This window comes from Callithrix jacchus, chromosome 15 (genome assembly GCF_049354715.1).
Source record: "Callithrix jacchus isolate 240 chromosome 15, calJac240_pri, whole genome shotgun sequence".
NCBI lineage: Eukaryota > Metazoa > Chordata > Mammalia > Primates > Cebidae > Callithrix > Callithrix jacchus.
The window spans coordinates 79,799,723-79,824,490 of NC_133516.1; the positions used below are offsets into that span (position 1 = coordinate 79,799,723).

Here is a 24,768-nt window from a genome sequence, read left to right on the forward strand (position 1 = left end):
TACAATGAATATAAAGGGCTTAACACAAAATAAGAGCTCAATACATTTCACCATTATCACTAAGCATTTACAATTACTTAAGACAAAGCAACCAAAATTTATACTTTACAAGACTGACTATTCATAAAATTATTTTACATACCTCGCTGTTTTAGATAAAAAATGAGGTCAAGTGTACACAAGTTATAAAATTATAACTTTAATACATTATAAAAATTACACAAATAGGAATTTTGCCTATAAACAGCATGATACAGTAGATAGAACACAATATTCAAAATCAGAAGGCTCAGAGTTAAGTCCTGACTCTACTGCTTTCTGATGTGATCTCAGGACAGCACTGAAACTGCCTCAGTTTTCTCATTAAAAAAAAATGAGATGGTGTCCCTCTTGTGGCAGGATGATAGAAATTAAAATAGGAGACATATAAAATGAAAGCACTACGTGACATTAACAAATACAAGTTTCACATTTCCCCCATGAAATGTCATTCATCATAAAATCTGCCAAATTTGACAGAAAATTTCTGAAGATAATATAAATGGTTAAGAAAATCAAGCAATTTTTTAAAAAATGGGGCCACTGGAACTAAAATGTCTAATGCCTTTACATAACAGTCAAATACACATATTCAAAATATGTCCCCAAAGACATCTACTGAATTTTAGGTAGTCTTATATTTGCAGCTCGTAACGTTTTTTTCTATTCAAGCCAAAAAAAATTGTGTCACTTATAAAAGTTAGATCAAAAAGCCTTGCTTGCTACAACATGTTTTAACAATCTTACATTTGGGTAACTGGTAACTTCCTTTCCTAAAATGTGTGCCTCCTCTGGCCTGGGAAATGTGCTTTCAGTCAGTCTCCATGTCACTCAGGTGCAAAATCTCTTACCTTTTTAAGTTTCATAGTCTTCAAGTCCCAGTGAGTCTTCCTTCTCAATGTCTATTTTTTTCTATCCCCACTGCCATTACCATATGTTGGCTTTCATTACTTTCTACCTGTAGTCATAATTTCAGACTAATTTCTTTGCTTCCAGTCTCTCTGCTCTTATAGTCCATTCTATTCATTACAGCTAAATTGAATCCTAAAATCCTGCTTTTGCTGTGCCATTCCCTATTTAAAGACTTCCCCCAAAATACAAAATCCTCAGCCTAGAGTACAAGCAGAACCTGGAAGTTGCATAATCAACCACCAAAAAATACAGCAGCCATTTTTTTTGTTTTTGTTTTTAGACTGAGTCTCACTCTGTCACCCAGGCTGGAGAGCAGTGGCACAATCTCTGCTCACTGCAACTTTTGCCTCCTGGGTTCAGGCAATTCTCGTCTTAGCCTCCCAAGGAGCTGGGACTACAGGCACACAACACCACACCTGGCTAATTTTTATATTTTTAGTAGAGATGAAGTTTCGCCATGTTGGCCAGCTGGCCTTGAACTCCTGACCTCAAGTGACCTGGCCACCTTGGCCTCCCAAAGTACTGGGATTACAGGTATGAGCCACCACACCTGGCCTAGAAGTAGTCTTTACTGCCATAGGCAGATGACATACCACCGCTGAAGCCTCAGCACAGGAAGAAAGTTCACATCAGGTTCAGTGAGATCTATGTCCACTCAAAACGGAGATGTAGGTCACAAAGTTAAAAGAGGCTCAAATTTAAAAACAGGCAAAGAAATCAGAGCTTTAATAATTCATTTAAAATGCACAATCAACTGTTAGAATTGATACCTGAAATAATAATGTAAAGTGTTTCTTTAAAATGGAAGAAAACCTACCTGGTAAAGGCAGGCTGCTGTTCCAAGGAAAAATGCAATGATGTAATTCAAATCATCACCATCACTCTGCAAAACAAAATAAAAGATTTTTGTTTCTGGTAGAAGCCCATTTCCAAAAACAATCCATTAATACAGGATAAAATAATGTTTACGCACAGTCAAAATTGTCACAAAACTGGTAAATAAAAATTCTCCAGTCCTAAAGTGAAAACATAAAATACATTCTAAGACCTAAAGAGTGTGGGGTAGAGATACAAGTGTTCCTCTATGTTTTGGCTATGCCATTGGTTTCATTCCACCCAACAGAAGATGAAAACCACTGGGGAAAAGTTCTGACATAATGTTAAAAGCCTCTCCTCCTACTACTAAAAAGTTATGCCCCAATGGCTAACAAAGTTACTCCAGCTCACTACGGTCACTACTTGACTCAAATACGGACAAATTTTACTACTAGTAAGTGTATCACTGAATTGTCCAATAAAGTAATTTGATAGAATTTTTTTAAAACTGTGAAAACTGAAAAGCTACTGTCCACTAGAGTGTGCTAAATCCCAATGAGAAAAACTGCCTAATCAGTTTCGCATGCTACGCTACAAGAACAGCCACCTAGAGGAAACAGAGATACCTCATGCATAGAATGTCTCTGAAAACTAATGGAGACATGTAACAACTCATGCTTTCCCATTCCTTTTTGGTTCTTCTTAAATATCTACATTATCAACCTCTTTCAATGTTTTTATATAGTAAAATATAAAGTCCAGGCAGGAGCATTAAATTTTTTTTTCTGCCAGGCAAGAACATTAATTTGGCCCTTTTCTTATATTAGAGAAAAAAAAAATCTCTTTACACAATGAAAACTTCCATAAGACACAGAAGAGTATGATCATGTCTTCATAAAATAGTAAAAAGGGAAAATTCCTTTTGCACTGGCTATTGGGCAACAGAACTGACTGTAAGGCAGAGGAAAGCTGGCTTATCCTAGTGAGAAGATCTTAAAATAGGAACCATTCATCTGTCTGGGATGCTTAGGCCAGTTGCACCCCAGAGGCAAGGAAGGTCAACACGAAACCTTTCCAGTTTAATAATTCTAAAACCTTAAATAACTTCTGCTTATTTTTTCTTTAGTCCTTTACTTTTTAAATAACCTTTTTTTTCTTTATAAAAGTTCATGTTCATTGTAGAGAATCTGGAAAATACAGATTATACAAAGAAGAAATTAATATAACCTATAAATACTACAACTCTGGGAAAAATTACTGCTAACCTTTCCATGTAGTTCCTTCCAGTCTTTTCTGTGTATGTATATATATATTTTTAAAATTGATACTTTTATATACTACCTTTTAGTACTTCACATTACATCATAAACATTTTCCCAAGACAGCAAATATCGCTCAACCACGTACTTTGTAATGACTATATAACCTTTAATTGTGGGGATATACCATAATTTATTGTCCTACAGCTGGATATGGTATTTTTTCCCTAAATTTACGCTTTTACTTTATAACTCCCTTAATCATCTTTTTGACTGATTGGTTGACTGACTGAGACTAAGTATTGCTCTATCACCCAGCCTGGAGTACAGTGGTGCAATCTTGGCTCACTGCAACCTCTGCTTCCCAGATTCAAGTGATTCTCCTGCCTCAGCCTCCCAAGTAGCTAGGATTACAGGCACCCACCACCATGCCCTGCCAATTTTTGTATTTTTTAATAGAGAGGTGGTTTTACCATGTTAACCAGGCTAGTCTCGAACTCCTGACCTCAAGTGATCTGGCTGCCTCAGCCTCCCAAAGTTCTGGGATTACAGACATGAGCTGCCATGCCTGGCCTTAATTGCCTTTAAAATACTGAGAAGCATATTTCTAGAGTCAGTCAAACTTGGGTTCAAAGTTTTACTTATAATCTGGGACACTTACTTAACTTTAATTTCCTCTTTTGAAAAATAAAAGTTGCAGAGAGTAAGTGAAATACCATTTGCAAATACAAGGAAAAGTATTTACTGGTACATAGTAAGTATTCAGAAACATTCATTAACCCCTCTCTCACTGTGGTTACTGTCTGCATCATTTGAAAAATCTTTAATTATACTTGATAAAGAGAAGACTATTAGCATATTCTTCCATGTCATAAATATTTATTAAGTATTTACAAGCCAGGTACTTTGTTACTATCCCTAGTACAGAAAAGAGTTAGTCTACACCAACTTAAGGAGCTCACTCTAATTAAGAAGGCAGATACATAAATCAATAATTACCACCCGAAGTGGTAACTGATGGCACAGGTGTGTGTAGATGATACTAAGGGAGCCCACTGGAGACACATTTAATTCTGCCTAGAGAAAAAAAAAAAGCCAGGGAAGGCTTCCTAGAGGGAGTAAAGCTTAATCTAGGTCTTAAAGGCTGAACCAGACACACAAGGTAGGAAGATAATCCAAGGCAAAGGAAGTAGCATGTACAGTGTCAAAGAGGAAGGAGGTAAGATGACTCAGAGGTTTCTTGTTGAAGCAACGTTTGAAGGACACCTTGCACTAAGTTGGGCATATAGGAAGAAAAGTAATTCAAGAGCAGAAAATACTGAGCTCACTGTGGACATGCTATTCTGGAGTTGCCAGGGGGACATCCAAATAATTATATTTAGCAGATATTTAAGTATGCTTCAGGAAAGAGTTTGATCCACAGATCTAATTCAGCAGTCATCTATTTTAATAGTAGTTAAATGAAAGGCCTATGACATTTAGGCCTTCTTGATTGGCTCCTAGATTGGAAAGAGAAATAAAACACTATAAAGAACATTCTGGGGGCAACTGTGGAAATGTGAATACAGATTTTATATTAAGTAACACTATACCAATGTTAAATTTATTTGGTGTGATTAAGGTATTAAGATTGCATAAAAGAATATCTTAGCCCCTCCCTAAGACATACCTACTGAGTAATTTTGGAATAAACTGTGATGAGACCTACAATGTTAACTTGCAAAAAGTCTGGAAACCATCATTCTCAGCAAAGTGACACAAGAACAGAAAATCAAACACTGCATGTTCTCACTCATAGGCAGGTGTTGAACAATGAGAACACATGGACACAGGGAGGGGAGCATCACAGGGCGGGGCCAAGGGCGGGACAGCAGAGAGCGGGGTGGGGAGGTTGGGGAGGGATAACATGGGTAGAAATGCCAGATGTAGGTGACAGGGGGATGGAGGCAGCAAACCACATTGCCATGTGTGTACCTATGTAACAATCCTGCATGATTTGCACATGTACCCCAGAACCTAAAGTACAATAAAAAAAATAATAAAAAGTAAAGAAAGAAGAAAGGAAAATGGTAGGTAGGTATATGAGGTGGATGTTAAGTTCTTTAAACTTTTCTAAAAAAAAAAAAAAAAGAAAAAAGAACTTTTCTATAAGTTTGAATTCTTTCAAAATAAGACGCTATGTGGTACAGTGAAAGGAAAACACAAATATTTAATAAAAAGTCATGTAGCTACTAAAAAGAATGGAATATATCTGTGTACTCATCTGAAAAAATCTCCTAGTTTTAGACTTAAAAAGATGCAAATTAGTATTTAGTATGCTATCATTCGTATAAAAAATTTTAAAGAATTATATAAATAAATATATAAATACCTATATACCAGGATATGCACATAATCTCCCTAGAAGGGTGACTCTGAGGAAGAAAAATGGGGAGAGAAATTATTTTGTGAAAATATCAACTCTTGTAGGCTTTGTAATTTTTCATGTACATATTTTACTGTGTGTGTGTTTATATAAATATGTATGTGTATTAACTTTTCAAATACACCATTATGAAAGTAACCAAGAAGGCAGCATGGGGTTGAAAGAATATAAAGCCAAGGACACGTACTGGAGAATGCCGCTGTATAAAGGACAGGTGGAGGAAGAAAGTGTATCAAATAAACTGAGAAACAGGAAGAGAAAGAGGAAAATAAAACAAAACTGGAGAAAATGGTTTCAGAAAAATGAATGGATAAGAGATTTGTCAAGAAGAAAAATGTAAATACGTTAAACTTTTAAGTGATTTGTGTCTATGTTTCCTGAAATAAAATTTTTTGAAATTAAGGCAATATTTAAAAGGAAGAACAGAATGATAGATGAGGCAGAGAAAGTACGTAAGGCAAGACTCTAAACAGTAGCTGCTGTCTATTTGGCAATTGAAAGGATACTGGTGAGCTTAATGTGGTATCTGAGAGAATTACAGGGGCAGAAAAGAGATCACAGTAGACTAAGAAAATAGAGGGTAAAGGAGCAAGACAACAAACATAGTCTACTCTCTTAAAAAATTAGAAGGGAGCAGCCAGGTGAGGTGGCTCACGGCTATAATCCCAGCACTTAGGGAGGCCAAAGTGGGTGGATCACCTGAGGTCAAGCATTTGAGACCAGCCTGACCAACATGGTGAAACCCCGTCTCTATTACAAATACAAAAAAATTAGCCAGGCATGATGGTGGGCGCCTATAATCCCAGCTACTTGGGAGGCTGAGGTGGGAGAATTGCTAGAACCCCGGGGAGTGGAGTGCAGAAGTTACAGTGAGCCAAGACTGCACCACTGCACTCCAGCCTGGGTGACAGAGCGAGACTCCATCTCCACACACACAAAAAATTTTGAAGGGAGCATACATGAAGAGGCTTTTTTGGTTTTGTTATTGTTTGTTTTGTAAAGAACAGCAGGGCTGAGGAAAACAAGCAAGTAGGGAAGCAGCAGATGAAAGGAACAGCCAGAGGCTGCTGGGAAGGTGGGCAGAGGTTAGAAGCGGGGACAAAAGTGGAAGTGAACAGGGGTGGGGAGACAGAGACAGGGAGGAAAGCAGAGGAGGAGGAGGAGAGGGCAGAGGTAAGGAGTTCCAATATAAGTTTTTATGAATGTCACTATTCACCTTTAGAGGATATTAGAGTACCAATGTATTGCTCTAAAAACAAATAAAGGGAATTTTACTTTTAAAGATGAGGATGGGGGCCAGAGGTAGTGGCTCATGCTGTATTATCTTAGCACTTTGGGAGGCCAAGGTGGGAGAACTGCTTGAAGCCAGGAGTTTAAGACCACCTGGCCAACACAGTGAGACCCTGTCTCTTTAAGAAAAAAAAAAAAAAAAGATAAGGATGAAGGTAAAAAAAAGCCTCATACAGTAGCCAGACAATGTGTTAGGAGGATACTATTAAAATGTTTATAATAATTAGGGTATATTTACTTTTTAATATGAAGTGAGAAAAAGGACATAAATGGATATATGTACCTGTATGAAAATTTGGGGATAATTTTTATTTTGTTCTTTATACGTTTCCCCCAGTTCTTTATGTTATTTTTATTTATCTATAACTTTTTTATTTTCCTTTTTTTTTTTAAGATGGAGTCTCACTCTGTCGCCAGGCTGGAGTGCAGTGGCATGATCTCAGCTCACTGCAACATCCACCACCCAGGTTCAAGTGATTCTCCTACCTCAGCCTCCCAAGTAGCTGGGACTGCAGGTGTATGCCACCAGGCCCAGCTAATTTTTGTATTTTTAGTACAGATGGGGTTTCACCATGTTGGCCAGAATGGTGTCAATCTCTTGACCTCATGATCCACTTGCCTCAGCCTCCCAAAGTGCTGGGATTACAGGTGTGAGCCACTGTGCCTGGCCCCTTCTCCATTGTTTAATGTTATTTAATCTTTATTATCTTCTATTTCATGGCACTATCTTATATGATACCTAATTCTTTAACAATGAATTAGCATATAATCAGAAAAAAAAGTTCATTTATTTTTGTCTGTTTGAGATGGAGTTTTGCTCTTGTTACCCAGGCTGGAGTGCAATGGCGTGATCTCTGCTTACCACAACCTCCGCCTCCTGGGTTCAAGCAATTCTCCTGCCTCAGCCTCCTGAATACCTGGGACTACAGGCGCATGCCACCATGCCCATCTAATTTTTATACTACTAGTAGATATGGGCTTTCAAAAAACTTTCATTTCTTTTGAAAGAAAGTAGGCATCACATCTTAGCATAGATATGTCACTAAATAAATGAAAAAGTTCTGTTATTATTGGCAAGGACATAATTTCTTTAAAAGTTATTAACAAGGCTATGGGAAAGAAGATAACAAATAAAAGCAGGTTGATGACTTCTGCTTTGTAGAAGCTTTTACAAACAATTTTGGAATCAGAGAAATCCTAAGACTGTCTGTCCTAAGACCTAAGAAATGGTCCCTGGGCTTATGTAGTCTAAAATCTTCATCTTGCAGAATTGCAAGATGAGATACAAGAAGGTAAAGTAACCCATCTAAGGTCACAAAATTAGTTACTGGCAGATGGGACACAGGTATCTTAATTTCGAGGCCAGCATGTCTACTGCAATATCAGAAGATTCCATTTTTTTTCTAATGTGCCATATGCAAATTACTTCCAGGTTGGCATTAGCCTAATTAATGTAATTGTTTCAACGTTGACCCTTAAAGAAATACATGTAATATAAACCAATGTGATAAAAGCTAATGCCTTCATAAGGTATCAATTCACAAAAAAACTTATTACTATCTCTAAACTCAGAACAAAGTTAGGAAGTGAAATAATCTAATTTATACATTACTGTGGACACCAAAACAAACTTACAAACTTAAAAAAACTATACCCATCCTAAGACTCCCCAGTCTAAACTTAGATACCAAAGAAAAACTTCAGTGCTACATATTTGAATAAATCCCTTGCTATCACCCTATGAGGCAGTTAATAATCTGGAAGGAACAAACTTGTGCTGAATCTTCAAACACCATTAATAATACACAAGAATGTTGATTCATGTGGGTCCTCAAATTTAAATGAGCCTCAAGATACTAGATATAAATGTAACAGTCATTTTTAGCATTCAGAAAGAGTATTTAGAATTCATGGCTTTAAAAAAGTAAGTTTTAATATCTATATATTACTCACACTCAGGAAATACACTACATATTTCAGCCAGATCTAAAATTCTAATTCCCAAATAAGTCCTTTGCTCTTAAATCAAATATCAGAGAAGCAGTAAGCCCACACAATCTGGGATACTGCCCTTCTCCCTCTTCTGTCAACACTGTGATATGAATAACATCACTGTAGGTAACTTCAAAATAGATAAAACTTTAAGTCCTGTGTCCTGGGATTTGCATTCAAGTCTTCAGAGCGGACCACCTCAGAAAGATCTACCTTTACTAAACAAAAATTATCTAGAATGACACTTGAGATTATTCCTAATGTAAAATGTTATATCAACCAGAAAGAAGGCTAAGAATATGTCTTAAGACTAATAGCTTTAGTGAAAATAAAAAAGGATCTTTTATCCAATACAAGTTGTGAACAATGATAAAACAGACTTTAATAAGGGAAAATTAAAAGTGAGAGAACTCAGGTTCCCAATTTTGTATGCATTTTTTCAGGTTAAGTTGGGCTAAAGATGTACTTGAAAAATTACTCTAGTTTGCACTCCTGAACCTATCCGGTTTAAAACTCTTAAGTTTATCATTGTGTCCATTTACATTCTGACATTTCATTTTCTCCTTTTGTTCACCTATCATCCATTCTATCTTTTAGGACATAGAATCTTTACAAGGCAGATAATTCTAACATGATATAATGTTCCTTCATTTATCTTCAGAGTGGGAAAAGGAAAAATATTTCCAAGCACCAATCACTTACCAGAACATTTTACTCAATGCAAATATAAAGTCCTCAATAATTGGAGCAATGGGAGTTTCTACTTTTGGTCAAGTGAATTTCCAAAGGCAGTGATTTTCATTTAGGTGAGAGGATCAGAATTTGCTGGAAAATCTTGTAAAACTACTATGAATGACAAACTACTTGTGGACTACATTATCCCCAAGCTTGCCTTCTGCTGTTTCCTCACACCTCTGAGAATCATTCTCTCAGGAATCTCAACTACTAATGAGCATATGTGGGATACTTGAGGTGGGTTATGGCAGAACAAAGACTTTAAATGCTAAGGGAACACAGAGGCAGGTACCAATGCCCTAATTTTCCAGATAGCTAAAATCCCATTTGAACCAATTTACAGTTCCCTGGACCAGGTAAGTAAGAAATGTTGGAGTAATTTAGTCTAAGACAAAAGAAAGGATTCTGTGTCAACCATCAGAAACATGCAAGCGTACACAGAGTTCTCAAATTATAAATGACCTACTAATAAAAAAGACCACTCTAACCTTGTCCCCATTCATAATTGACACCCCATGCTTCTTTCACACTCCAGCACCATAGTTGTGACAAACTGTTTTAAACAAACAAACAAAAAATCCCTTTAAGTTTCTAGGGAAACCGAAATCTATCACAGGGCGGGAAGAAGTTACAATGCCCCACAAAATGTTCAGGCTCTCCTTAACCCTTACGAAAATACTGACCTTTACTTTGCTTGAAATGTTTGTTGCTTAAATATCTACAATTTAACAAAAGTTGTTTTTTCTGCATACATATCAGGTGCTAATATGTTATTTAAATGTGAAATATACATATGATTTAAAAAGATAAATATAAATATATACCAGAAAAAGTCTCATTTCCATCAATTTCCCATCTGTCCAGTTCCTAACATGTTTATTAGTCTCTTATCCTTCCAGAGTTTCTTTATGCAAATTAAAATATATTGTGATTCCACCAAGCTATCCTAGGTGAGGATACTTGGGCTGAGCTGGCAGGGACTAGTAAGTACTAGGCCAGAGGATCTGGTCTGGCTGTCTCTCACTGGCTTTCTCAAAATGGCCCTTGTTCTGAGAGTGCATACATTTGTACATGTAACCTTGAAACATGAATTCTTGATTTCAGGATCCATTATGGCTGGGGCTCTAATATCCTTACCTGGCCTGTGTGCAGGGGAAGGCTCAGACCCTCCACAGGAAGAGAAGGTCCAACCCACTGCTTCCTAAGAGTGAGCTGGGCACAACAGGTTCTACTGTAACTGCCAAGTAGAGCAAAACCTAACTAAAGAATATCAAAGCCCAGACTGAGAACATTCCTCCCTTTCCAGGTTTCCTCCAATTTTTTTTTTTTTTTTTTAAGACAGTCTCTATCTCTGTCAACAGGCTGGAGTGCAGTGGCACCATCTTGGCTCACTGCAACCTCCGCCTCTTGGGTTCAAGTGATTCTCCTGCCTCAGCCTCCCAAGTAGCTGGAACTACAGGCACACACCACCATGCCTGGCTAATTTTTGTATTTTTAGTAGAGACAGGATTTCACCATGTTGGATAGAATGGTCTTGATCTCTTGACATCGTGATCTGCCTGCCTCAGCCTCCCAAAGTACTGGGAGCTCCCTCTAACTTCTTATTATGGAGCAAGTCTTTGTTTTAATGATGGATTTTTAAAATAGACTTTTTAAGAGCAGTTTTAGGTCTACAGAAAATTGAGCAGAGAGTTCCACATACTCTCCTTCTCTCCTCTGCCCCTGGTTCCTGATACAGAGCTCCTAAAACCCTTCTCTCAGGAACCTCAACTACTAATGAGCGTATGTGTAATATGCCCCTGGTTCCCGATGCAGAGCTCCTAAAACCCTTGTAAATAAAGGTGCTAGGAGACTCTTGTTCCCATATTTGGTCTTTTTTGTTTTGTTCCCCAAATTTGGTCACTGACCCTGGGGTTGACACAGAGCTACTGAAACCTTTGCAATTTCCAGAGTGTTAAGATCTGAGGCTAGGCGAGATGGCTCACGCCTTAATCCCAGCACTTTGGGAGGCCAAGGCAGGCGGATCATGTCAGGTCAGGAGTTCGAGACCAGCCTGACCAACGTGGTGAAACCCCATCTCTACTAAAAATATATAATTAGCTGGGTGTGGTGGTACATATCTGTGATCCCAGGTACTCGGGAGGCTGAGACAGGAGAATCGCTTGAACCCAGGAGGTGGAGGTTGCAGTGAGTCGAGGTTGTACCACTGCATTCTAGTCTGGGGGACAGGATGAGACTCCATCTCAAAAAAAAAATATATATACACACACACACACACACGTGTATATATGTATACATGTGCGCACGTGCGCGCGCGCGCGTGTGTGTGTGTGTGTGTGTATATATATATATAAAAGAAAAAACAGCATCTGACACAGAACTCCTAAATCCCTTGCAATTTCCCAGGTAATAAGAGCATCTTTTATTCTAATCAGGCAATTCTTGGTGAGATCCTAGATGGGGGCTGGTTACGACAAAGACCAAGCCATGATTAGAAGCTAAGAACTTTCAGTCCTACCTCCATCCTCCGGAGCGGGGAAAGAAAGTAGAGATTGAATTTATAACCAATCATGCCTACATGATGAACCCTCCATAAAAATCCCTAAAAGATGGGGTTCACAGAGTTTCTGGGTGGGTACCATGGGCCAGGAGGGTGGCAAACCCCAATCCCATGGGGACAGAAGTTCCTGTGCTCAGGACTCTTTCAGACTCTTCATGGCTATTCACCTTTATTCTTTGTAATTTCCTTTATAATAAACCAGTAAACATATTTCTCTGAGTTCTGTGCACCATTCTAATAGATTACTGAATTCAAGGAGGGGGTTGTGGGAACATCCAATTGGTGACAACCCCAACTTGCAACTAGCATCTGAGGTGGGGGCAGTCTTGTGGGATTAAACTCTTTACTTGTGATGTCTGGGCTAACTCCAGGTAGATAGTGTTGAAAATGATTTGAATTAAAGGACACCTAGCTGGTACTGGAGAATTTGTTGATGTGAGAAAACCCTACACACACCTGGTGTCAAAAATGAAGTTCTGAAAGTATTGAGAATCCTTAGTACAGAAGCTAACAGTTTGTTTTTCCCTATACACTGAGTCCTTGCTTTTCTATATGAACTTGAGAATCACTGTTAATATCCATAAAATAATTTGTTGAAATTTTGATTGGGACTGTATTGAACCTATAAACCAAGTTGGGAAGAAATGACACCTAAACAATATTACGTGTTCCTCTCTATAAACATGGAATATCTCTCCATTTATTTAGATCTTTGATTTCTTTGATCAGAGTTGTAATATTTTCCTCATAAAGATCTTGTATATACTTTATTAGATTTACCCATAAGTGTCTCTTTTTTGGTCTGGTGTCACTATAAATGGTATTGTATTTTTAGTTTCAAATTTTAATTGTTCTTTGTAAGTATATAGGAAAGCAACTGAGTTTTGTAAATTAACCTCCTATTCTGCAATCTTGCTACAATTACTTATTAATTCCAGGTTTTTGTTGTTGATTTTGGGGATATTCTATATAGAAAAAGAATTAACAATATTCTACGCGGTCATATCATCTATGAACAAAGACAGTTTTTTTTTTTTAATTCTTAAACTGTGTATCTTTTATTTCCTACTCTCATCTTATTGCATCAACTAGAACTTCCAGTATGATGCTGAACAGAGTGTTAAGTGGGGACATCCTTGCCCTGTTCCTTGTCTTAGGGGGAAAGCATCTAGTTTCTCATCATTAAAGATGATGTTAGATGTAGATTCTTTTAATAGATGGTCTTTATCAAATTTAGGACATTTCCCCTTTATTCCTAGTTTGTTCCAAGTTTTTATGATGGATAGAGTTTGGATTTTGTCAAATGCTTTTTCTGCACCTACTGATATGATCATGTGATTTTTCTTCTTTAGCCTGTTGATGTGATGGATTAATTGGCTGCTAATGGTCTGTAGCCTTGGATACCTGAGATAAATTCCACCTGGTTGTGGTGTTAATTATTTCTGTACATTGTTGGATACAATTTGATAGTATTTTGTTGAGGATTTTGTATCTATATTCATGGTCTGTAAAGTTGTCATTTAAAAATGTATAATAGGCTGGGTAATGTCAGGGCTATCAGTTACACTTAAGTGGTAATTAATCAGATTATTGTTCTTCTGAAACCTAAAACTCTATGAACTGTAATGAGCCAGAGACATTATGATCAGAGGGAGGACATGGAACAATTAGAAAACAAGATAGGTTTAAGCCAGTTGCAGCATCTGAAAAGCATGAAAGCTGTAATTTATACTACTTTCCTTAGTTTTTAAGTTTTAAATCAGAGGAGGAAAAAAGAAATCAGCCCAAGAAGAGTAGGGACATAATATTTGAGTGCCTGAAATAAATTACTGTTCCCTTAAATTGGTTTTGTGAAATACCATAGCCTTGTCTAAATTTTAACTCAAACGTAATGCAATCTAAACCCCAGGTTCTGTAACTTGCATACAGTTTTATAAGTCAAAGATAGTAAGGATCTGCAGTGGTCAAGCTTTTCTCTACCCAAGCCCAAGCCTGCCCCACCAACAACTCTTCATACCCCTACACTACTGTTATTTCCACTACATTCATACCAAAAAAAGAAAAGTATCTTATTCATAAGCTTTTTCCACCAGCAGTCTCCAAATTGCCTTTGTTTCTTTTTTTTGTTAAGCCATCTAAACAGCTAAAAACTGAACTCCTTCTGCTGGAATAAATCTGATCTGGCAGGGGGACAGGGAATAGAAAGGCCGAGGGATGGCAACTGGCCTGTGCCTAAAAGGGGAGCGGAGCTTTAACCTGCAGGCAGAGGGTGTTTGGAAGAGGAATTATGAAGTCACAAGAAGTCCTGTCCATCTACTTTAGGAACAGTTCTGCTGCTGGAACCTGTGATGTCATCTGCTGTTGGTTTTACATGGCTAACCAGATGCAGAAAGATACCCTCTGAGTGTTCCCCAAACAGCAATTTTAAAACAGAATATAAAGTGTGCTGAGTGGATTCTTACAAATGGTATTCTGCACTTAATGCTGACCAAAAAAAGAGGACTGATTCATAATATAGAAGTGTCAAGAGCTCTTCAGAGAAAGTGAATAGAAATAAGGGAAAAGAAAGCTGTGCTGTCTCAAATATGCTAACCTTGAAGAAAGAAAATTTCAAAAAGTTTACAAAAAAGCATATGAGAAAAAAATAGTATACTCTGATAGCTATAGTTTCTGAAAGGAATTCCACTGGAAAATAAAATAGGTGGCAGTATCTGAAGAAATTTGTGGTTTCCCAGAAAGCTCAAGTTTTAAGAAGCCACTAACAAAAAAGAAAAGGGAGCAGATGAACTAAATAGGGGATACACAGGAGTGGAACAAACACAATCCCCATGTACCCTCTCCATTCTTCTACTGCTCTCTGTCTAGTCAGATCTCTCCAGGGCCAGCTCAACTCTCCTCCATAAAACCTTCCTTCTCCAATCCTGATTCATACTGACCTCTCCCCAACTCTGTATTTGGCAATTAACTTCCTTGCCTCCCCAATTAAACTTTCATTTATGAGACTGTAGGGCCTATGTCACACATATCTTGGTGTCCCCGGAGTGCCTATAAATAATACCTCCTAAACAGCAGATGATAGATAAACGTGCTGACAGACTCAAAGAAGCCAACCAGTGTTTTTAGAAAAAAAAGAGACTAAAGCAGATACACAAAACATAGATTTTGAGCATGCACTGTAAATTGTACTTAATACTCAATCCAATTCAAATCAATTATGTAACAAGTAGAATGAATAGGCACTGTCCCCTGAAATTGCAAAAATAGTACAGTACCTGCAGGAGACTTTCTATAGCATGAAAACCTCGAATTAAATTCAGAGCTCCACATAAAAGACTAAGGATAAATCCCACAATCCCTGACAGAGTTGCTGGTTCCAGTCGCTGGTGAGCTGGAAAATAAAAGAAATAGTTAGAAATGAAACCAATACCTCACATAGATGAACTCATGTAAAACAAATTCATTGCTCAACTTAAATGGGTCAAACAGATACTTCATAGATTTAACAACATATATTCACAATTAAATATGCTTATAAAATTAAAAATGCTTGACAACATAAAAGCTTCATTTCCCTTAAATTAACTTATTTTTCTCGCATTTTATTTTTTTGGAGACTGTGTCACGATCATAGCTCACTACAAGCCTCAGACTCCAGGTCTCAAGTGATCCTCATGCCTCAGACTCCCAAGCATCTATGATTACAGGCATGTGCCACCATGCCTGGCTAATTTTTTCTTGAATTTTTTTGGAGAGATAGGGTCTCACTGTGTAGCCCAGGCTGGTCTTGAATTCCTGGCCTCAAATGATCCTCTGGCCTTGGCTTCCCAAAGTGCTGGTATTATAGGCATGAGACATTGCATCTGGCCTTTCTCTACATTTTTAACAAAGACATATAACTTGCATTTGGGATAGACAGTGCTAAGGAATGCTCACAACTGGCAGTAAATCATTTAGAAAAAACCTTACTGCGTAAACATGTCTACTATTTGCAAGTAGGTGCTAGTATTTGTAAAGGTGACTTTGCTTGGAAATTCATTGCATAACCCTACTTTTTTTGAAACTGCTTAGGAAACATTTTTAAGGACAAACATAGCTTACTTTTAAGTAAGACTTTCCCTTATTTGGGTTCCAGGGCTATAAATACCACTGGATATGTGTGAAAGCTCATATAGAATCAGCAATCTGAACTCCAGAACAGAATGAAGTCTTAGAGCTATGAAGTTCCTGATCCTCTGAATAACACTCTAAGGTAAAAGTGACAAAACACCAGGTGAAGAAGTGACCACTCTATTTTCATAAACACATTCCCTTATCTTCCTGGGCTTCTGCAGCTTAAGAGTTATACAATAGCTTCCCTTCATCATCATCGTCATCTTACTCTTAATAGAATTAACAACAGGGTCTACATGAAACACAAAACAAATACATTATCATCTAGACTTCAAAAGGGAGACAGAGGGAAAGTGAAGACAGAATCACATTAGAGTATTTTATTTAAATCACTGAAGTGTAAATGCCCTAACTATTAAGTTAATGAGGTGAAACATTAATATAAGGGCGGGCTTAAATCTCTGCAATTTATATTCAGCTATTACAGCAGAACATTTTCCCTAAACAGTTATAAAAACCCAAGAATCCAATTATCACAAAAAAGTATTTACTCCCCAAGTTCAGCAGAAAGTGCTTATGTAGGATAACATTTTTAAAACTTCTTTGGTGCACAAGCTGCCTGCTCTCAATCAATTTCCTTGAGATTTTAATATGACAATAGAAAATTAAATGTCTCAATTCAATACTGCTTCCAAGTTTTATATCAGTAAAGAAAAAAAATTCATGATTTAAAAAAATCTATCTAATTGGTCTATACATCAATTATGTTTTGCAGCCTCCCTCCTCACCCCTTTTCAGTAATGAGTAAGGGGAACTGGCCTGTATAAAAGAGGACATTCTTAATATAGGTCTCAAGAGTAAAACCACCTGGCATCTGAATAGGTTACATAAATCAGACTTCTAAAGTATACAAAACAAGTTTACCTTAACAAAAAGCCTCAAATAATATTCTGCATTATAACTAAAAAACCTTAGCTTTTTCAGTCACATAAGGTGTAGCCATTATTCAGTGGAAAATTATTACCATTTTAGTGGATTAATACCTACTTAAGAAATAAACAGTACATATATATACATTTTTATTAAATTTCTAACATTTGTCTCTTAGCCTTACAGCACTCTCTTTAAAATGACAGTATACCACTTACAAATTATTTCAAAATGACCAAAAATATTTTTCAAGGCATAAAGCCTTAAAAAGCATAAGCCTTCTTTAACAAGAACATAGTACACCTTGTGCTGAAGGACAGGCTGGTGTTGTGCCAACTCACTGTGGGGAAGGACTTCTAGAGATCCCCCACTTCCACCTCTACCCACTTTCCAGGTTCTGTGGCTTGTACCTTGAGAAGTTATCGAGAGAATACTCCAACTGCACACAACATTTCACAGAGGTGAAATGAAATAATTCAGTGACACTCCTTAAGAATAATTTCTCATTTTAACAAACTGAGCTATTTAACCACATTTTAATGCATTAGCTATTTACGCTTTTTTTAACTTCAGTAAAGCAGATTTTAGATCCACTATTATTCAAAAATGCTTACTGCACACTTCAATTCAGCACAATTCTAGGTACTATAACATTCGGTGTAGAGTATTTGTAACAGTAACAAATGAGAGGCAGCGTAGAAATACAATAATTTTGCTAGATCCAAAGCAGTGCCACCTCATCATTTTTTTTTGTTTTGCTTGTTATTATTGCCTTCTGCTACAATGTCATTTCTTCAGTGTTCTTGAACCCAAAGATGGCATAATGATAACAAAATTACGTTTCTGAAAATGTACCAATGGTTCATGGAGACTCTGCAAAAGCTCCTAAAGAAGTGAGAATAAACCTCTTGGAACCAAAGGGCTATTAGTTACAGTAAATTAATGTATTTATTCAGTAAATACTTTCTGGCATAGTTCTGTGTTAAGATGCTATGCTTTAGAAGACACAAAAAATGAATTACATAATCTGCCCTCAAGGCACTTCTAGTCTGTTATAAGAGGTAGTACAGATAAGTATATGAAAGTAATAAGCATTCTAAGCTAAAAGAGGTAGGGGAATGATCAAGTGGAAAGATACAAGTAGGGGCAGGGTGGTTACAAGATTTAGGAAAGATCTTTGAAGACAGATAAAATGTAGTCAGATACAAAGGGGAAGAAATGCATTCCATGCAGAGAAGAGTACATGAATGTGATGGAGATGGACCTGGGAGAAACGAGTAACAGCAGCATCAAAAATTACTACTTCTACCAGCAGTGACTGCTCTCAATACACCAGGCACCAACTGCTTTATATACTTGGTCTCACTTTATCCTTCCAACAACCCAATGCAGTAGGGCACTATAATTATCTTGCTCCCTACCCCCTGGAATAGGAAAGGTTTAGAGACATTAAATAATTTGCTCACAGACACAAAGTAAGCAAGTGAACTGGGATTTAGATGATTCTGGAATTCATGTTCTCAGCCATTCTGCTACAGGGCATTGCTAGTGGTTTGCTTTGGCTCAAAGAGATGTTGGTGATGAGTGGGGAGAAATAAGGTCAGAAAGGGAGGTGGACACAAATTAATAGTATAAAATTCTAGGCTAAGAACTATGGAAAATTAGACAACGGGGAACCACTGAAGAACAAGATTCTCATATGATGAAGGTTATACTTAAAGAATATTAATCTATTAGTAGGTTGTAAAGAGATCAAAATAAAGGAGGAAGAAATAATCTTTTTGCGAGTACCTTCTCACTAAGCACACATTGTCCCATTACCCTTCAGAATGGCATACTTCATGAAGTAGAAATGACTAACTTCTCTGTGACTGAACTGGAATGCCTAGCTTTTCTGTGCCTAAACTTTATTTGCAAATTAAGGTTAAATAATTTTCTGTAAGTCAGACAGCCAGAATGGTCATCTTTACAATTAGCACTTGGGTCTACGTGACTGCAGAGCGCATGCTCTTTCTACAATTCTACAATAGGAAGTTTGTGGGAGAGTCACTGCAAAAGACTGACTGAAATTGGGGTCTAACGTAGAATAGTCACAATAGAAATGGGAATCTGAGTGCTTGGGAGTTCATAAAAGAATAAAGCTAAAATGAAAAAAAAAATAAAGCTAAAATAAAGAAATGGGGAAAAAGAAGTGAGATATCATGGAAGTTAAAACTATTAGATTTGGCAACTAATTAGATGTGGCAAACAAAAGGGAAAAAAATCAAAGAAATGTTTATCAAAGAAATGTTATCCTCTAGGTGATAGGAAAGATGAGGGTGCTTAGCAATAGATCCACAGGAAGAAACTTAAGTTTGATCAAAAATGGAGACATCTTTAACATCATATTTGAGGTGATGGTGGGCCATATTTAACAATCGACTGAAGAATGGAATAGCAGTAGAGCTGGAGAAGCAAATGAGGTCTTCAGCTGAAGGGAAAGGTTTAAATGAGGATCAAGGAAAGAAGCAGGCCAAGGGAAATCCTTGGTAAACACTGTCAGTAAGGGAAGGAAGAAGAGTCAGGGAAGGCAGATGCAGGAGAATTAAGAGAAACCTAGGAAGGAGATATGAACAAGAAAAAAGACATAGCTATCAGTGCCTATAGACAGGCAAAAAAAAAAAAAAAAAAAAAAAAAAAAAAAATCAGACCTTAAAATAAAAAGTATTAGACTTATTGACCAGAAGATGCTAGTTGATTCTCTTAAAAAAAAAAAAAAATAAGTTTCAGAAAAGTGGTTGAGGGCTTTTTAGATCTCACAAAAAAAGTGAGACCATGCAATGTTTGTCTTTCTGTGCCTGCCTTATTTCACTTCATGATCTCCAGTTCCCATGTTGTTGCAAATGATTGGATCTCATCTTTTTAATGGCTGAATAGTACTCCATTGTGTATATGAACCACATTTTCCTTATCAAATTCAGATTGCATGAGGTTGAACAACTGGTGATGTTAAGAGGTGGAAGTATTAAGTGAATACCACTGTGGTTAAAGGAGAGAAAAACAGGATGAAAGCTTAACAGGGATACTACGATTGAGAAAATAATTCTTCCTTCTCCTAGAATGTTGGAGGGAGGGAGGAAGACTTGAATACACACATAGGTGAAATGAAATAATTCAGTGAAGATGAAATAGAACAGTAAAGAAAAAGGAAAAGTAATTTTTGAAGCAAGTCCCAGAACAGTCCTTATGAGGATTCAAAGAGATAGTACCATTCTAAATCTCAAAGATGCCCAAAATGCCTAGGAAACAGTCTGTCGAAGATAAGAGAGAAATTTCAGGTCAGTTCCATTTAAATGAGCACCATTTATTAGTGAAGTATGATTGAATGAGTGTAACAGTCTGGCACAAAAACACACTATTCTTTACACCAATGAGGCCCTTCTTTATAATGACCATCTGTAAAAACCATGCATATACTTCAAGGGTCCAAGACCTGAAAGTGTCTTCCTTCTTAACTCTTTAGGAGCATGTATCACATTCTACTTTGTGTTTTACTTATTGGATTGTATTTCCCTTTACCATTCTGATTGCAGTTAATGTGTTTACTATCTTTCTAAAAAATGTCTCCACAAAATTTAGCATAATACTTTACAGAAAAAAAATGATAAATACCTGTTGGATTACGAGTATGAATGTGAGTGTGTGTGTGTGTATGTAAGACAGATTATTAAATCTATCTGGCTTGTGGCCACCAGCCAAAAGAGTAGCATTTTCAGGTAACTGACAAATTACCTAGAAAATGACAACATAGATGAAAAACACACAAGTGTCAGAGAAACTGACAGAAGTGTTTCTAACAGTTTAAACCCTAAATTTAGGGTTTAGTGAATTGTTTTTCTTTTTTTTGTAAGACAACATAAAAGTCAAAAGACTAACAACACTAAATGTTGGTGAAGATGTGGAGTAATCAAAATGCTCATAAATTGCTTCTAGGAAGGTAAAATGGTACAACTACTTCAGAAAACTGGCAGTTAAACAGGCAACCTTTTGACCTATCAATTCCACTCCTAATACTTACTCAAGGCAAATGAAAATGTATGTCAACAAAAGGTTAAATATTCATAGCTTTATGTACAGTAACAAAAACTGAAATGAGTTTATGTCCATCAGCAAGAGCATGAATAAACAATTTGTGGTACACTTACACAATGGAATACTGCTCAGGAATAAAAAAACAAATTACTGAGGCAAGCAACATGTATGTATGACATTATGCTGTGTAAAAGAAGCTGAACACAACAGTCACACAATGTAGTCTTCTTTTATATAAAGTCCTAGAACAAACAAACCAAAGTTCAAGTGGAAAAAAATCAAAATGGTTGTATGGAGGATGTCTGGAAATTGACTGGTGGAAACGGACTGGGAAGAAACACAAAGAAACTTTTGGGAGGAGATGGAAATGTCCTACATTGCAATAAGAGTGTTTATTAATGTCTTTTTATTCTGTATTTTTGATGCTTTGACGTCTTGGGCCTTGCTGACTCTGGAAGAATTGCCTCTCCCAGGGACAGCTAATTCCTACAGACGGCAAACAACTTGTCTGAGTCTCCCTTTCACATGCATTCCAATCAATCCAGACCCACACTACCAACCAACTCCTCTATAAGGCTTTCACACTCAGGACCATTATTTCCCTATCCCAATCACTCCAGGGCCAGGTATCACACAACCAGAGATAGAACCTATGCCCGAGAGGCCACTGAAATTATTCAAACTAGCCAATCCTAAAACCTCCTTACCCTGCCTCACCCATTCCTTACCACTGAAACCACAATAAAAGTTCTTGCCCACATTTTCCTCCTGCTCCCTCTGCCTCCTGACCTACATTGGCAAGTCCTTGTGTGCTCCCTTCTCTAGGGCTCAGTGAGTATAACAAACTATTTTTTCTATGGCAGTCATCTCCTCACCATACTTGAGTAATAATGAAACATATACTTTGAAACAGGGTGGAAATAGCCAAGATTTGTGCATTTTAATATACGTAAATCACCCTCAAACAAGAAAAAAATGTAGAGATAAATTATTGAGTAGATGAGTGGCTAGGGGAGTAGGTAGAGGTACAGATGAAAAAAGAATGGCAAAATGTTGGTATGGTTGTTAAAGTTGGGTATATGAGGGTTAATTATACTATTCTGTTTATTTATACTATTCTGTTTACTTTGAAATTTTCCATAATAAACAATTTTAAAAAGAAAACAAAAGAAGTAAAAGCATAAACAAAAGAAGTAAAAGCATAAAACAGTACCCTTCATTTAATATTTTAACCCCATGACCAACAACTATAGACTTCAGAAAATGTTAAGTATGGCAAGATAAAAACATTCATGACAGACTGTGGGGAGAGGATCAAACGATTAGAAAGAGAAAAAATTAAAGAAATACCAAAAAGATATTGAGAGTAAGATACTGTAACAGAGGGAAGAAAGCCCTGAAAAATGATGTTTATCAAGTAACTATTGACCAGATTCTAAAATAACAGGATAATTTTACTTAGAAGTTCCAAACATAAAAATATATTTTAACTTGAGGACTACAGAAAATATTATGTAGGCTTGGCCTGAATTAAAAGTAAATTTAGTTATATTAAAATAAGTTCTAGGCCAGGTGCAGTGCCTCACGCCTGTAATCTCAGCACTTTTGGAGGTCAAGGTGGGCAGACCACGAGGTCAGGAATTCGAGACCAACCTGGTGAAACCTGGCTGAGACCAGACATGGTGAAACCCCGTCTCTACTAAAAACACAAAAATTAGCCAGGTGTGGTGGCATGCTCCTGTAATCCCAGCTATTAGTAAGGATGAGGCAGGAAAAATGCTTGAACCTAGGAGGTAGAGGTTGCAGTAAGTCAAGATTACACCACTACACTCTAGCCTGCTAGGCAACAGAGCAACACTCCGTCTCAAATAAAAATAAAAATAAGTAAGTTCTAGTTGTGAGTTACTTTTAAAACTTTTTGAGACAGGGTCTCACTCTGTCACCCAGGCTGGAGTACAATGGTATGATCAAGGCTCACTGCAGCCTCAATCTCCCAGGCTAAAGCAATCCTCCTGTCTCAGTCTTTCTAGTAACTGGGACTACAGTCATGTGCCACCAAGCCCAGCAAATCTTTTAATTTTCTGTAGATACAGGATCTCACTTTGTTGTCCATGTTGGTCTCAAACTCCTAGGCTCAAGCCATCCTCCCGCCCTGGCATACCAAAATGCTGGGATTACAGGTGTGAACCACTGCACCTGGCCCCTCCTTCTTAAAACAATAACACATACCAGACTCCCCATTTTCCAAGTGTCTAATGTTTGGTGATCTAGGATACCACTGCTGGCTACAGGTCAGGGTGGGGACTTATGGAATTCATGTGATATGTGGAGTTTCTAACAGAGTCCACCTCCTCATAGGCCGAGTTGGCCCCCCACCCCTAATTAAGGTTATATTCCTGAATCCTGAGTGTGTATTAACGAACCAATATCTTTTGCAATACTGACTGCCAGACCCATGGAATTAGAACTATTAGAGAAAAAATGGTCAATGGAAGTTTTGGAGCTCCCCCAACCCAGTACCATCAAAATACTAAACCCTACGATAATTGCAGAGATCAGCACCACCATCCAAGGCTTAAAAGATGCATAGGTAGCAATTCCTATTATATTCCCATTTAATTCTCCAGTTTAAGTCTACAAAATGGATGTGTCTTGGAGGATGACTGCATGTGCTTTTCCAAAAAGCACATGTGCAGTCTTGTTATGGAACAAAGCAATTTATTCTCTGATGTGTAAGTACTAATTTGGTAACACATTTTTTTCTATCCTAATAGAGAAAATTAGAAGCATTTTACTTTTACCTGATAAAGATATCAGTATATTTACCATATTGTTACGAGGTTATGCCAACTTTGTGCCAGAGATTAGTAGACAACACAGGTTGGCAAACTATGACCCACAGACCAAATTTAGCTCGCCATCTATTTTTGTAAATAAAGTTTTATTGCAACATAGCTTCACTCATTCTTTTATATAACATCTATAGCTACTTTCATGTGTTATATCAGCAGAGACCATATGACCTCATTGTTCAACACCTGCCTATGAGTGAGAGCATGCAGCGTTTGACTTTCTGCTCTTGTGTCAGTTTGCTGAGAACGATGGTTTCCAGGTTCATCCATGTCCCTACAAATGACACAAACTCATCCTTTTTTATGGCTGCATAGTATTCCATGGTGTATATGTGCCACATTTTCTTTATCCAGTCTATCATTGATGGGCATTTGGGTTGGTTCCAAGTCTTGCTATAATAAACAGTGCCACAATAAACATATATGTGCATGTCTTTATGACAGAATAATTTATAATCCTTTGGGCATATACCCAGTAATGGAACTGCTGGGTCAAATGGTATTTCTATTTCTAGATCCTTAAGGAACTGCCACCCTGTCTTCTACAATGGTTGAACTAACATACTCCCACCAACAGTGTAACAATGTTCCTATTTTTCCACATCCTCTCCAGCACCTGTTGTCTCCTGATTTTTTTAATGATCACCATTCTAACTGGCATGAGATGGTATCTCAATGTGGTTTTGATTTGCATTTCTCTAATGAGAAATGTTTGCTGGCTGCATAAATGTCTTTTCAAAAGTGTTCATATCCTTCACCCATTTTTTGATTTTTTTT

The 24,768-nt window shown here is 37.2% G+C and overlaps 1 protein-coding gene across 16 annotated transcripts in view; it reads right to left on the minus strand.

The window, feature by feature from the left end:
* SEC22A (SEC22 homolog A, vesicle trafficking protein) overlaps positions 1–24,768 on the minus strand; it is a 63,899-nt gene that overhangs the window by 12,034 nt on the left and 27,097 nt on the right. For all 16 annotated transcript variants that reach the window (XR_013527591.1, XM_003734908.6, XM_017965183.4 and 13 more), the window contains exons 6-7: positions 15,301–15,416; positions 1,769–1,834 (exon numbers count right to left, since the gene is read on the minus strand). Coding sequence is in view for 15 of the 16 variants with exons in the window: in XM_003734908.6 (XP_003734956.3) it covers positions 1,769–1,834; positions 15,301–15,416 (182 nt within the window). In the remaining variant the exon portion in view is untranslated. The remainder of the gene's footprint in view (positions 1–1,768; positions 1,835–15,300; positions 15,417–24,768) is intronic.